This window comes from Lynx canadensis, chromosome B1 (genome assembly GCF_007474595.2).
Source record: "Lynx canadensis isolate LIC74 chromosome B1, mLynCan4.pri.v2, whole genome shotgun sequence".
Lineage (NCBI taxonomy): Eukaryota > Metazoa > Chordata > Mammalia > Carnivora > Felidae > Lynx > Lynx canadensis.
In genome coordinates this window covers 26,333,371-26,348,988 of record NC_044306.2, presented here as the reverse complement: position 1 = coordinate 26,348,988, position 15,618 = coordinate 26,333,371, and the positions used below count along the sequence as shown (strand labels likewise).

Below are 15,618 nucleotides of genomic sequence, written 5' to 3'. Positions count from 1 at the left end.
CGTCTGCAAATGTAGGCAGGCTTTGGCCCGCAGGGGCTTTGCCTAGGAAGAGGGAATTTGGCAAAGCCGCCTGCGACCCAGCCTTCTGGCTGTAACGGGACGCTCCTCTGTAGGAAAGTGCCTCTGCCCCCTGGCGCCCGTCCCCGGGCTTCTGATGAAAGAGTGACCCCACTGCCCCTTCCCAGCCCCCGAACTGCAACACTATCACTCTGGGCGCGGGGCCCATCACGTGGCGAAGCGGTGCTATCCCGGACCGCGGCTCCACGGCCATTGGTCGACGGCTCGCGTCCCGAGCGCGCCCATTGGCTGTGGGGGGCGTTCACGTGAAAAGGGTTCCGGGATGGCTCCCCAAGTGGGGAGAGGTGCTGGAAAGTTAAAGGGAGCAGCGCGGCGGCTGGGAGCCTGAGTCCGGGGGACCGGCCGCAGGGACGAGGCGAGCGGGCTGCTCTCGCGCACGGACGGATGCGTCTGCCCGCCCAGGGCGCAGACCTGAGTCCCGGCCCCCCACTCCTGCCGTCGCCGCCTCTGCTCCTGCCACCTCGGCGCGGGCTGCCGCGGGCTGGCGCATGTGTACTTCGGCACTTATGAGCTGTACTAGGTATGTCAGTCCCCAAGCCCTAGAGTCCCAGTGCAGGGCCGAGAAAGGGCTGCGAGGAGTGCGCAGTGGAGACCTTTGGTTCCTGCCACCTGCACTTGCACTGTCCAACTTGCAGTTGCACTACGGGGGTGGAACACTCTAGACGGGCTTGAGTGGAGAGAGCAACCCAGGGACCAGAGGTGGGATGGAGCCTGGCTGGATCCACGTGTTCCACAGAAGTGCGGGTCTGGCCGCGAGGAGTGGCCCCGGGCTGGGACTCTTGTGCCGAGTTCGAACCTGGGACAGGGCGCTTCCAGCCTGGGCCCCGACAGTCCCGGAGAGTGTCCCCTAAATTGGGCAATTGGGGACTGGAGTACAAGAAAGGTCTCTTTTTTTCTCAGCGCCTCGGTTTCTCTGTAATATGCAAGGAAACACACTTGGGCCATCAGGTCGCCAAGTTGCGATGGGACACAGAGCCACCCCGGTCCCCGGTCCCCGGGCAGGGGCTGTCCCGGGACGGCAGGGGAGAGTCTGCCGCGCGGGGACGCTCTCGCGGCGCCGCTCCGACCGGGATTGCCCCGCCGCCCCGCCCTGGTGTGATAACTTGGGCTCCTCCCCCTCGTCGTCCTCCTCCCCCTACGGGTCATATCTCCGGGAACGGAGCGCAAGCCCTGCCTCCCGGACACACGACGCTCACGTAGTCCGGTGGTGGCGGCCTCTCCTGCCACCTCCCTGCGGACTCTCCGATGCAGCGAACCAGCTGGGAAGGGGGCTTCCCCACGGTCCAAAAGGTGGGTGAGGGACAAGTCGAAGGAGGCTCCCGGAGTGCTTGGGGGCGGGGTGCAGGCCGGTTGGACCGAGGGGGGCAGGGTCAGGATGGCTTTGACCTGTGGGATCTTCCAAGTCTGGAAGCTCTGGCCTGCCCCCTGCCCTGTTCATGCCCCGCTTTTGAACTCGGAGAAAGGAGTGTGGAAGGGACTTGCTGTAAAAGACAGGGTATAGGGTCCAGAAGGACATACGTGAAGAGTTGTGGCCTGTAGGGTGTTGTTTTCTGCTCTAGAGGAGAAAATTGAGGACAGGCTTGACTTGAATACTTGGGAGAGTTGCTGAAAGGTGTTGGAGCCTGTGGTCTGTGTGGCCGGGCCTCCTTGGGAGACCCAGGGTCAGGGAAAAGGGACGTTAGAGCTTTGAGCTGGGGTGGGGAGAAGAGGAAATGGTTCATTTGGCGAGGTTGTGCAGGAGCCAAGACTAAAGTGAAGACAGCCTGTGGACTTACCACAAGAGGAAAGTAGAGGTACTTAGGGAAAAGTGAGTGGGAAGAGAAGAGAAGTTAGTGGGCATTATTAGCAAACAAGAACGGCAGAGCCAGAAAGGACCTCAGAGGAGAAAGCTTAAGCCTGGACAGATTCAGTGATTTGCTCCAAGTGGGCAGCACAGGCATTCCCAGGCCAGTGCTCTGTTTCACATTGGGCATTGTCAGGTGGCAGGTGGAGTTTTCTTTCCTGTAATACGCAGCTGTGTGTGTGTGTGTGTGTGTGTGTGTGTGTGTGTGTATCTCAAAGATGCTTTAGATGATGGTTACAGGATAGAAGAGTTCAAGTGGCTATTAAGGCTGTGAGCAAGGGCCCCATGGTCTCAGTACAAAGGAAAATACGTCAACTTTATTCATATTATGTCAGCCAAACCTTCTGGGGGGGAGTAAAGTAATGGCAAAGGGGTAGATGGACATATCTTTTAAAAAAGTATAACCTAGTTGTGAATGCTTACCTAAGGTAGTTTCAGTGTTCCTGGTGGGTTCTTGGTCATCTGATTTTTCTGCCTTTTCTTATCAGAGTATGAAAATGGAGGACAAATATCTTGGCCTCAATCCCCAAAAAAGTTTATTCCTATAAAAGGCACAGCCAAAAAGTCAGTAGCTCGGCTGTCTGAAACTGTGAAGGTCATGTGGTTATTTTCTACCAGTCTATAGTTTTCACAGGAAAAACCACCATGACATCTTACCTGACCAGCCGTCCTGAGAAGGTGTGTTTTTTGGCACTAGTGGAACAGGGAAAGTGTTTCTGCAGAACTCTCCCTGTTTTCTCCAATTTTCATGGAGAGCTGGGATTTGCCATCTTTTGACCAGGAACCCTGAAATCTACCCTTGGGCATGGCCCAGTCCCTCGTGGCGCAAAATTGATCTCTTGGGCATCTATGTGGAACCCAAGTGTTTGAGACTCGGAGTAACAGCCACTCGTATTCTCATGATCTTGTCCCGCAGCAAACTGGTATCCAGTCCTCTGTCATGCTCTACTGGTTCAAATATGTGTCTGTGTCTTCTCCTGCTGGCCTTTTCCCTGGCCAAGCTTGGTGACTTATATTCCCTGGCCTGGGGAGAAAGGGGCCGAGCAGCCAGGGAGAGTGTCAGGCGGGGGCCTGAGATGCAGCCTGATGTGCACTGTGATGGCACCTGCTCGTTTTTATGCCATTTGAGGATAAAGCACCTTCCAGATGCCTTCCTTTCAGAGACTTAGGAAACTTACCTCGTACATCTCCACTGCTAGGAGGACTTGTGGGTGATGGACAGCCCTGTCACAGTCCATCGGGGAATTCCTGAGTAGAGGGTCAGGAGAGCTTCCATGAAACCAGAGTTTGGTACACTGCTTCTTGGAGAATGGTCTGGGTCATAAAAGCTGGGATCCACCTGTGAGGATAGGCAAGCGGCCAACAGTCAGATCGTATCCGTATGTATGGGGCTACAGGGATTAATGTCCTCCCCTCCAGTTATGGTGACCCTAAAATAGTGAAGGGGACCCTGGGCAGTGATTGCTTGTGCAGTGTCCCTGAGGCAGTAGCCCTTGGGTGGCCAGGTAATTAACTTTATTTTTGCCTTTGATGGAAGAATGTTGCAAAACCAATTAGGCTGTAGAAAGTGCCAGTGGAATTGTTTAATTAGAGCTGGCTCTGACCAGGATGTCACCTTCCCACCCCCAGTTCCACTAGTGCTTAACAGCTTGGTGATAGAAGGGAGCTCAGGGGCAAATTTACACCCACTGGGTCCAAATAGGGAAACTTTACCAAGCTCTTCAACTAAGTCTTTGTAATCTTTAGGATTAGAAATTGAGAGTGACTTTAGTTTAAGTGTGCAGATCCTTTAACTGATCTGCTTGTTTTAGAATTCTGTTTCTACGGTATCCTGAGAGTTTCCCAACCTTTTTCTAATGAACTGTGCGGCAAAGCACGTAGGAGGTTGGTTTGCAGGCTTGAAGAGATCTGGAGAAGAAGATAGAGAACTTACAGTTGACCTTGTGCTGACTCAGGCAAAGAGGAAGGACTGTAGTGGACTGAGGGCAACTCCACCCCCCTCGGGTCACACCCAGGTTGTCGAGGGTGGGCAGAGTGGGAGGGGCTGGGATGCAAGAGTGGGATGCTCACTTTGGGGGTATTTTTAATCCACATTTAATTAAAAAAAACCAACTACCTGTGTTAACATTAAAGCTGAAAGTACAATTCCAGTGCAGTCTAACCAATGCAATCTGTCAATGCAGAGCCTGATGTGTGGCTTGATCTCATGAACTGTGAGACCATGACCTGAGCCAAAATCAAGCACGTCCAGCTCAACCCACTGAGGCACCCAGGAGCCCCTAGGGGTTTCTTTTGACGTTGAACTCATTAGCCAACCCACAGACCCTATGTAAACCTATCTTGCCTATTTCAGTCAGAACTTTTCCTTTCCAGAACGATTGCATGGATAGAACAGATAATAGAAAGCAAATTTGCTCCTAAAATGTTCACTCATTGGCTTTGTTAGAGGGGAAACAGTAAGACAAGTATCGTTTAAAATGTATGTTTAGATAACTACATTGCGGCTATAATTTATTGTTTTTGCTCTGAATGTGTATGTTTCTCTAGTCAGTTATCACTAAATGGTTCCTGCATCCTAGGGGAAGGGTTATATTTCTTTTGGAAAATGGGATCAAACCCAGTACGTCTTTGTTCTTATTTTTCTTTGTATATTTGATCAAATATACCATCACCCTGAAGCCCCCCACCAGTGGGCAGGAACCAGGGGAGGCCTGAGAGCAAGCAGCCCAACCCCAGCACATACCTTCCCCTTTGCCATGGCGAGGGGAGAGAGGTTTGGGAAGGAATCCACACCCTGTGTTCTGCGGTTCACAGACCAGATTTTAATCCTGGTTTCATCACTGACTTCTTCATTAGCCCATTGTAACCATCAAATCAATATAAATTTGCCATGGTAAGTGGAATGATAAAAATTGCTTGACTTTAGCGAGGCCATAGTGTTTGATAGGATAGGTTTTTGGCCAATCTTAAATATTTGAGGCATTTTTTAGATTCGTTTTACCCTTTGATGTGATTTTGGAAAATACAAGAAACACAAAACAGGAAAACAAAGTTCCTGAAATCACATCACCTGGATATTCTAAGGGTTTTTCTGCGCATATACCTAGTATTTTTCTCCCACAAATCTAGTCTATGTACAATTTTATCTTCTCTATTTTTTACATTGACAGTATATTATTATCCATTTTTTCTATGCCATTTATACCTTTTTTTCCAAATAATAGTTTTAATGATGATATAAAATTTTAACACTGGATGTGGTGGTATACTTGATTTAACCAGATACCTGTTATCGGTCATTTAGGTTATTTTCATTTTCTCACGTTTTCCTCCGTAGGATGCTGCATTGACCATTTTAGTACATTAACCCCCATGCATTTTTCATTAACTCTTTAAAATGAATACCTGTATGCAATATTAGAACCAAAAATGATGGGGACGCCTGGGTGGCTCAGTCGGTTAAGCGTCTGACTTCGGCTCAGGTCATGATCTCACGGTTCCTGGGTTTCCAGCCCCACATCCAGCTCTGTGCTGACAACTCAGAGGCTAGAGCCTGCTTCGGATTCTGTGTCTTCCTCTCTCTCTGCCCTTCCCCCTCTCACATGCTCTCTCACTCTCTCTCTTTCTCTCAAAATATATAAAATGAATATCTCAAAATGAATAAATGTTAAAAAAAGAACCAAAAATGAGAAGAATATTTAGAAAGGTTGTGCTGACTTAGACTAATACATGTGTTTATATTATCTTTAAAAAGTCTTTACTAACTCAGTAGGCAACAACAGGCATTGTTTTCTAATCTAAATTCTTTAAGTTGGACATTTTGTATATTTATGGGCCAATTTTAATTTTTTTCAGGAATCTTCTATTCATGTTCTTTGCTCATTTTTCTGTGTTGACTATTTTACTTTTTTATTGTTTTGTAGGAACTCTTTGTATATGAAGGTATTAACTCTTTGCTGCCCTGCTTTTTATAAAATGTTTTCCCAGTTTGTCTTTAATCATTTGGTTTTAATTTTTCTCACTTCTAGAAAAATATAGTTTTTAGGAAGTCAGATTTAACCTGATCTTGTAGTATGATTCTCTTTGCCTTTTATTCTTATAGAGACTATTTTCCACTACAGAAAAAACAAATATTCACCTATATGAAAGGTTGAAAACAACTGAATTGTTGGCATTTTTTAAAAGAAAAATATGCTGGAATATAAAAATCTAGGACCACGTGGATGGCTCAGTTGGTTAAGTGACCAACCCTCAATTTCGGCTTCGGCTCAGGTCATGATCTTACAGTTTGTGAGTTCAAGCCCCACATCAGGCTCTATGCTGACAGCCAGGAGCCTGCTTGGGATTCTCTCTCCCCCTCTCTCTGCCCCTCACTCACGTGTGCACACACACACTCTCTCAAAATAAATAAACATTTTAAAAAATATTTAAATAAGTAAATAAAAATAAAAACCTACTGTACAGCTTTGTGTCTGTGTTCCCCATTGAATCTCAGTGTCTAGCATAATATCTGGCATGTAGGTACTACCAATATTCGTGGCATGAGTTCATTTATTTTTATCCTATTAAAGCCGTCTTTACCAAAGTGTGTTCCTCAGAACATGTGTTCCGCAAGCTGTTCCACAAAAAAAGGATTCCTTAGTTAGATAAGTTTGGGAACTCTTGCAGACCACCTGTTCTTTTCAGTATTCCCCAAGGCCCCCCAAGAAATCCCGACAGAAAAACCTGTGAAAATAGTTTGTTTTTTCATTTGTTTTGACCCCAGTCCTCTTTTTCACCCCACTTTACAGTCTTAATGTCCCCTGAACCCAAGGTCATGCTGGATCACACTTGAGTTAATACGGAACCACAGCAGAGGGGGGGTGGGGGGTGGGGGGTGGGAGTGGGGAGAGGGGCTGGGCCAGAGCTGAAGGCAGACATTGTTCTCCAGTCCCCGTTCGAATGAGGAGTTTAACTTCTGTCTGATCTCACGGCCGTTTCTTTCTTTCCCCTTTTGCCAGGGTTCTAGCCTGTTCCTCTAACCCAATGATGGCTGTGGACATAGAGTGCAGGTACAGCTGCATGGCCCCTTCCTTGCGCAGAGAGAGGTTCGCCTTCAAGGCTTCGCCAAAGCCAAGCAAACCACTGAGGCCTTGCATTCAGCTGAGCAGCAAGGATGAAGCCGGAGGAATGGTGGCCCCCACCGTGCAGGAGAAGAAGGTGAAAAAGCGGGTGTCCTTCGCAGACAACCAAGGGCTGGCCCTGACAATGGTCAAAGTGTTCTCGGAATTCGATGACCCGTTAGATATTCCGTTTAACATCACTGAGCTCCTAGACAACATTGTGAGTCTGACGACAGCAGAGAGCGAGAGCTTTGTTCTGGATTTTTCACAGCCTTCCGCAGATTACTTAGACTTTAGAAATCGGCTTCAGACCGACCACGTATGCCTTGAAAACTGTGTGCTGAAAGACAGAGCGATTGCTGGCACAGTGAAAGTGCAGAACCTGGCGTTTGAGAAGACGGTGAAAATACGGATGACATTTGACACTTGGAAAAGCTTCACAGACTTTCCCTGTTGGTATGTGAAGGACACTTACGCTGGTTCAGACAGGGACACGTTCTCCTTTGACATTAGCTTACCCGAGAAAGTTCAGTCTTACGAGAGAATAGAGTTTGCTGTGTGCTTTGAGTGCCGCGGACAGACTTACTGGGACAGCAACAAAGGCAAAAACTATAGGATCATCCGGGCTGAACTGAAATCCTCTCAGGGAACAGCCGAGCCACAGAACGGACCAGATTTTGGAATATCCTTTGACCAGTTTGGAAGCCCTCGGTGTTCCTACGGTCTGTTTCCAGAGTGGCCTAGTTATTTAGGATACGAAAAGCTAGGGCCCTACTACTAGTGACTGTGCGTGACAGAGCGCGGCTGAGTGGGTCCTGGGAAGTCTAGCTGCAGTCACAGGCAGGCGGAGACGGAGCCAGAGAGCAGCTGAACTGCCATTAGGCACAGTTTTCGAAAATGAAAGGATCCTACTCACTTTTTTCTGAAGCCAGCAAGACCCAGCCAGGGTTAGATCTCACGACTGGTTTCGCACGCCAGGGTAGATGCGGGGTGCTGGTCTGCTCGGCACCTGCGGCGGCCTCGAGGGTCGGAGCAGGAGACCAGTGTGGGAAGGGCCTGGGCCGGAACCAGCCTTGCGGGCAGTGCTGGAGAAGCTGGAGGGCAGTGGCTTCGAAATGATGCAACCAGGAGCGTGATCCGGCTGCCTGGAGGGGCCGCGCCTCCCTCCCCGGGATGTGGAAAATCAGTCACCTGAAAGTCACTCCGTGCCCAGTCACCTCCCATTGGACCCTTGCGGCTCATCTTTGCGCGCTGTCTGCCCAGCCGGGTCGCCCCCCCACCCCCCACCCCTTGCTGCTGCTGTTCCAGGTCTCCATGTACTTCACGCTTTATCTCTGTGCTGTTTATTTTTTTTTTTGCATTTTATTATCGTCCACAGCTCATCTGATGCCGAGGGAAAGATAAGCAAGGCAAATTAGCCTGTGCCGAAGACAGGCATTTCCTCTTTCTGACCCCACAGAGCGTCCAGCAGAGAACGATGCCCCAGTTAGCAAAAGTAACTGGCTCCAGTGCTGGGTTACAGACTGTGACAGGCAGGACAGTCTGGGTGGGACACGGGTAGCATGTCCGCTTGGCGTCTGGGGGAGCTTTCGAAGTACTCGCTCCTGAGTCACCAGACGGCTCCGTTACAGGATTTGTTTGAACTTGCTCGCTGGTTTGCAGGCACCCCATTCTTCACAAAGGGATTTGAGACTCTCCTTTCCTCGAGAGCCCTCCTTCCTGCCGTGTTCAGGACATTGTGATTTGCAGATCCCATCTATCCTCAAAGCCTTCAGTGAGTGTTTGGTCTAACGCTGACCGTGATCTGCGACACACAGGCCTCTTTCCGAGCACGCAGGGACTGTGACCTGGGGCTTCTTATTTATGGAGTGCAAGTGCATAAGGGATCAGGGAGAAAAACCTCACCAAGTTCTCACATTTTATTTTCCATGTTTGGCGACTCTGAAATATCAGAGGTTACTTGTTCTTAACCATATTGGACTAACGCATTAAAAGTTGTCGGTTCATACTGATGTGAGACTCCTGGGACTTTCATTGACAGATGGATCCCCAGAGCCTGTGAGTTTTCTTGGGCAAGATTGGCTTGTACTTGGAGGTGTTTAAAAAATATTTTACATATGTATTTGAAGAAGGTTGGGTTTTTGTTTTTTTTTTTTCTGTTTTGCTTTTGTTTTTGGAGCTTAGTTAAATGGCTGTCTCGTTTTCCTTTTGCCTGATCTGCGTAAAGTGAGGCAGGAAGAGGGGTGCACAGCTGCCTGGACACGGAGGCACAGCTACTGGCCTTGGCAAGCGAGGAGTCGCTTTGGCTTGCGTGTTCCAGACCGATTAGAAAAAAACCTCCTGGCTTCTGTGGCTTTGTCCATTGGTGCCAGGCAGGTATGGAGGGTCCAGGCTCCTAGAGTTTTGTGGTTGGGTTTTTTTGTTTTGTTTTGTTTTTTTCTTTCTTTTTTGAACTTTAACATATTTCGACTTTTTAAATGTTCTTAAGCGGTGTGGTGGTTGATGTTAGTTCTTGTTCCTAAAACTGGCTGTTACTAGTCTGCGACCTAGTGCTTTATTGCTTATGCCTCTCCCAGGTGGGTAGGACTCGGGGATTGCGTAATACAATATATGGGACAGTCACATTTTTGTCTTGTGCTGAACTTGGGCAGAACTGTGTTTTATTCTAAGCATATCTTACATCAGGCACACAGACGGCACTTTTGTTGTTACGGATCTGGCGACCAGCACGATTGATAGTGCAAATCAAAGTCGAATGGAAGCAAAACTGATTTCGTAGAGGTCGGGAATATATTTTAAGAAGTCCTGGGCCACCTCTGTCCAGTCAAGAAAGGTACAGGATACACTGTCATTTACATGTTACCAGACTAAAGCTAACGAGATCACTCTCTATGCAAAAGAAAAATGCCTCAGGTGGCTCCCGTTCGTTTTTTCAGTAATGGTGATCTTCAGACATTCCGGGGTCAAATTTGAAATATGGTAATTCAGTGATCAGTATCTCTTAAAACAGCCATAAGCCCTCCCCCCACCATTCTTTCCTGGCAGCTCACCCCAGCTTTGTTGCTGGGGGCACTGGTTGCAAGCCCCCCCAGCCAGTACACCTGGGATGCTCAGCCTCCCAGGCAAGTCGTCACCTGCTTGCAAAGACCCTCCCCTGACGAGAGAATGCAGTTCCCTGTCAGTCATTTCGCTGAGCAAGGGGCCTCTGAACAGTTGTACTGTCTTTATTCAGCCGTCAGTCCATCTCCCTTTGGCCCAGTTCTGTCCCAGGATATCCACAGATGGCCCCGGGACCTGCTTCAACAGAACCTCTCCTTCTTTCAGAGCTCACCATCAGTAAATAGGTCCACACACAGTGACAAGTTTCTTAGTTGGAGACGTCATTGCAGCCTGACTTGGGGGTTTGACCCTCAGACAGCTGTCGGTTATGGTGACCAACGTCCCCCAGCCCCAGTGCCCTTCCCAAGGTTGTCCCCAAAGGACCAGCCTCCCGCCCAGAAATGGAGAACCAGCTCCGTTTCGTTTCCTATTTATTTCCCAAATACCCTGGGAAGCATTGGCAAATTAGGTGCAATAAATAAGCTGGACTATAGAAAGATACGTAATAAATAAGCTTTCAGTGTTTCTTGGAAGGTATGGAGCATTTGAATGGGTTTCTTTTCTCTTTCTTTTTTTAAGTATTCTTATGGTAGGGGAACTGGTGAGAAATAAGGGGAATTTACATAGTTCTCCAGAAATTAAAACCATTTCAGAGTCAAGGTAGAATTTATTTTTCCTCTAAGATTTAATTTTAACTGTGGCAAAACATTACTCTTTTCAACGTTTTTTTAAAGGTGTAAATTGTGAACTGCTAAAAGAATGTTTTTGTGGTTTTGATCCTTGCATATAATTTGCATTTTAAAAACAAGCATTGCTTGTAGTCACTTGGATGTTAAATGGGTTGTATATTATGTTTATAAACCAAAAAAGTGTCAGCTCATTTTTTAAAAGTGCCCTGTTTTCTGGGCTCTTCCCTCTCTGTGAAGTGAACGAAAACCTTGAGTGTCGTCCACCTGTTTCCTCCTGTAAAATTCCTCCCCTGGATGCGTGGCCCTCTGCTCTGGGAGGCGCCCATCACTGATACTGGGAGTAAAAAGTCATGAGCACAATGGGACCTTACAGGGTCCTGGGAGACCTTCTGGCAGGTTCTGTGCACTTCCTGACCGGGAAGTTCGGCTGTGGTTACACGCGCCTTTGCCTTGCCACGGTCGTCAAGCTCGTGGGCCCAAGTTGTAAAGCCGTGAATGTTTTTGCACTTTGGGTGATCTGATCCCAGAGACCTTTGGACCCGTGAGGACCCCCAGGAGGGCAGCTGCGATGACTGTGGCTCACTTTTACTTCAGTGTGAATGTAAAATGGAAGGCTTGTCTTCATTCAATGCCTAAAAGTGCCTTGTCGTGAAACGTCTGCATGTTTTAAAAAAATAAATATTTTTGTACACAAAGTTAAAGGGGGGATGCACTTTAAAATCACGAGAATGGGTGTCTTTTGTGTGGTGTAAGAGAGTAGGTTGTCTGTATCTCAAATGCGAAAATATAATAAAGGTAGAAAAAACAAAACTGAAACTGTTCTATTTATTTTAAAACTGACTCTATTCTGGGAGTCAGTTAGAGGCTGAGAATTTTTTTTATGATTTTCGTTTCTTCCTTCCTTCCTTCCTTCCTTCCTTCCTTCCTTCCTTCCTTCCTTCCTTCCTTCCTTCCTTCCTTTCAAGTTCTATGCCCAACGTGGGTCTTGAACTCACAACCCCAAGAGCGAGAGTCGCACGCTCTACCAACTGAGCCAGCCAGGCACCCCTGGGGAGAATTATTTTCAATCTGTATGTTTCGACATACAGAATATAGGTTTCCAGAGGGATGGACTGCAATCAGTGGCTGAGTTGAAAAGCTGTGAGACACACAGGAATGGTGGTAAGGGTGGTAATTGCTTTTGAAGTTGTCACAGCAGTGAAAGCTGGTCATAGTGACAGAAATAAGTGCTAGGGAAGAAGCACAGGGCCAGTGTTGTTCGGAACCCATTTTTACTGATCTGAGGGCATGTCTCCTACCCTCTCATTTGCTCTTGAAGCATATTTTTGGTTTTACTGGTTTTTTTTTTTTAATGTGTGGGGTTTTTTTGTTTGTTTTGTTTTGAGAGAGAGAGCACACAGGGCAGGGGCAGAGAGAGAGGGAGACACAGGATCTGAAGCGGGCTCTGCACAGACAGCAGAGAGCCCAATGTGGGGCTCAAACTCACCAACTACGAGATCATGACCTGAGCCGAAGTTGGATGCTTAACCAACTGAGCCATCCAGGCGCCCATTTGGTTTACTGTTTTTAAAGGTGGAAAAACTGTAAATGCCCATGGTAGCTTGTAACTACTTACTCAAACTATAACCAGCAAAACGGACCAGCTCCTGGTGGGACCTCTTCTCCTTTGGGTGTCAGACATTCGCCCTAAGTAAGATTTCCAGGGACGTTTTGGGGTGCCTGGGTGGCTCAGTTGGTTAAGCATCTGACTTCAGCTCAGGTCATGATCTCACAGCTTGTGAGTTCAAGCCCCACGTCGGGCTCTGGGCTGACGGCTTAGAGCCTGGAGCTGCTTTGGATTCTGGGTGTGTGCGTCTCTCTCTCTGCCCCTCCCTGCTCGCATTCTGTCTCTCTCTCAAATATAAATGATAAAACATTTAAAAAAAAAAAAGATGTCTAGGGACATTTTATTTCAAAGTTCAGAAGATGGGACAGAGGGAGAGGCAAATTGTTGCCAGATGTTTCCTGTAACTCGGGCTGTGCCGCACTGCAGAAGGCAGTGGGGTTCTGCAGTGGGGAGGTAGAGCCTGTTAAACCTCAGCACCTAGTAAATAAATGCAAAAAAGGACCTACACACATAACTGCCTTCCTCAAGACTGCCAGGCACTGCCCACATTTGGCCTTCGCAGAAATGGGCAGGGGGAGGAAAGTAACAGTGGTTTCTATGAATGTCTATTTGAGATTCAGTATGGTTTGCATAATCCTTAAAGAAGTCTAACTTAGGAGACAGACAGCTCCGAGATGGCTGGAGGAAATTAACAACAACAGAACAAAACACTCTTCTAGGGCAGTGTCCCCAGAATAGCAAACACCCAGTCCTGAATTACTCTGAACATTTACTGCTTATCTATCATGTGCAAGGCGGTGCTAGATGCTGCTTCTACCCAAACCCTGTAAGAGACATTCATGTTCAAGGTGAATCCTCTCATAGCCAAGAAAAGCCGTGGGTTATGCTGTGTGTCAGTATTAGGATTCGAGAAGCCTGGGCTCTGGCCTTGACTCTGCCGTCCCCCTGTCATGTGCTCTCCTGAAGGGGCTCTGAGTGTTTCCAGCAGGGATAAGGTTAAGGATAACGATACTGAGTACTTAGGAGCCAGCCAACACGTTCTTTTGAAAAATGCTCCTAAATATAAACTTGTGAGAAATACCATGTATGCTGCCTACATTCTTCATAAGAATCACAGGAACGAATAGCATTCCAGACAACAGCTTGGACTTCATAACACCCGTGTTCAAGCTGAAGAGACACCGCTCGTTTTCATGGGTAAAAGGTATGAAGGCCCTGGGTGTGTTTCCTAAAGTCACATACCCAGTCAGTGGTAACGCCATGAATGACCACATGGGTCCTTTATTCTTTTTCCAAGAATTCTCCCCGTAACACTAGAGTCACTCACTCTCACAGAACTGAGACTAGAGGTCATTCTGAAAAGAAGTCCCTCAGATTGGAGAGATGCAGAAAACTGGGGAGGAGTGAACACGTCTTTAGATGCAAATGGCACGTCCCTCCCAAAGGCTTCCTCAGCACCCACGAGGCCCACAGGCCACGAGCAAGCATAAATGCAAACAGCACGTGATTTGGGTATCCAAGGGCCCAAGTGGGTGTGATCAGTGGCAAGAAACCACCAAAGGGGCCTGTGGCTATGGAGGCGCTGTCGCTGACGGGCAGGACTGGCGGCCTCAGCATTGACTTCCACCGGAGTGGAAGCCATGTGGTAGCACAGCAAGGCTCTAACCCTCCTTCCCCTCCCTTCGCCATGAGGAGCCTTGACGAGGAGAGAGAGAGGGAATCTCCATGGCGGTCTATGTCCACATGGGATTCTCTGGTAGGTGACATGTTCAGTTGGCGTCATTCCCAAACTTACCGATGTGTCTCCGTAGCATCGGGCCCTCCGCTGGACTCGAACTTGGCAGCAGTAAGATGAGGAGGCATGACGGTCATTTTCCTTGGGGTCGAAAACATTAACAATGATCCAGGATCCTGGCCCTTCACCGCCAACTGCAAGACGAGAAGGTTAGAGCAGGGGCTGGGCCACCTTTTTCTGGAATTGGCCAGGGAGTGACGATTTTAGGCATTTTGGGCTGCATGCAGCCTCTATCACATATTCTTCCAAAACAAAAACAAAAAACGAAACTTTACAAATGTAAGAGCCATTCTGAGCTGCGGGCCCGTACAGTAATACGGAATCAGGCCAAGGGCTAGACTCGAACTGCTGGCTATAGTTTGCTGGCCCTGATAGAAGAGCCTCCGAGGGAGAGTGAGGCTTCAGAGTGGACACACAGACCCAGGGCTGAGGCCTGGAGTCCACTTCTCCATGTGTTCACTTAGAGACCATATAGTTTATGGCCCAAATGGGAATGCTTTTAAGAAGGAGCAGAGGTGGGGCACCTGGGTGGCTCAGTCAGTTAAGTGTCTGACTTCGGCTCAGATCATGATCTCACAGCTTGTGAGTTTGAGCCCCGCATCGAGCTCTTTGCTGACAGCTCGGAGCCTGGAGCCTGCTTCAGATTCTGTGTCTCCCTCTCTCTCTGCCCCTCCCCTGCTCACACTCTGTCTTTCTCTCTCAAAAAATAGATAAACATTAAAAAAAAAAAAGGAGCAGAGGTGCTATGAATTATCATGGAGCACTCAGCATGAGTGGGGAGCAAGCCCCGGCAAACCCTGGAGTGAGCCCTGACAGTGCTCACCTGGCCTGGGCCTGGGGATCTTCTCAGACCTTTGGGGAGCTCAGAAAACCCAGCCGTGGGCTCAAATCAGTTCTGGCTGGATAGTGCTTTTTTTTTTGGATGGGTTACAACAGAGTGGTGATTTTGTCTGTGGTTTAGATGTGTTTTTGTTGGTTGGGTTTTCTGTTTCCTAATTGTAGCGCTGAGGGCCAAAAGCCCTCTGGAAACTCCAGTCAATCCAAAGAGGAAAGGGGTTATTCACGGTTTGGACTTATGTCTTACTACCTCTCTCTCCCCTCCCCGTCGTCCCCACCAAATAGGGCATGACAGACTCCCTAAGAAACTTGTTTACCGTGACAGAGACAGAGGCTGAATCTAGCAGTCATGCAAGCCCTGGTCCCCAGAAAGTAACACGGAAGTGCTCCTGGGAATTTTGCCAACGACATGGTCTCAGCTCATCTTTCTCTGGCCCATAAAGTTCAAGAGGCCTTAAGAAGCACAGAAATGAAGGAGGTGGAAATTCATCTCCAAAGCATCCTGGGCCTCCCGTCCTGCTGGCCCACATGATCTTTCTTTTAAATCTGTCACCTCCTCCTGCTGGTGT

The 15,618-nt window shown here is 48.2% G+C and overlaps 1 protein-coding gene and 1 non-coding gene across 4 annotated transcripts; one reads left to right on the top strand and one right to left on the bottom strand.

Annotated features, from left to right (window-relative positions):
- The first annotated feature begins 518 nt into the window (after positions 1 to 518).
- On the top strand, positions 519 to 11,627 carry PPP1R3B (protein phosphatase 1 regulatory subunit 3B). Of its 3 annotated transcripts, none has more exons than XM_030312268.1 (2): positions 519 to 598; positions 6,922 to 11,627. In XM_030312268.1, exons 1-2 carry the CDS (start codon positions 567 to 569, stop codon positions 7,802 to 7,804), a joined length of 915 nt encoding a protein of 304 aa, XP_030168128.1. In that variant the 5' UTR covers positions 519 to 566; the 3' UTR covers positions 7,805 to 11,627. The 3 variants fall into 3 exon arrangements, with proteins under 3 accessions (XP_030168128.1, XP_030168129.1, XP_030168127.1); XM_030312269.1 differs by lacking the exon at positions 519 to 598 and adding an exon at positions 1,235 to 1,368; XM_030312267.1 differs by lacking the exon at positions 519 to 598 and adding an exon at positions 1,421 to 4,814.
- Positions 11,628 to 11,781: 154 nt separating this feature from the next.
- On the bottom strand, positions 11,782 to 11,854 carry TRNAE-CUC. The gene has a single exon. It is a non-coding gene; the product is annotated as a tRNA-Glu (tRNA).
- Positions 11,855 to 15,618: the final 3,764 nt, after the last annotated feature.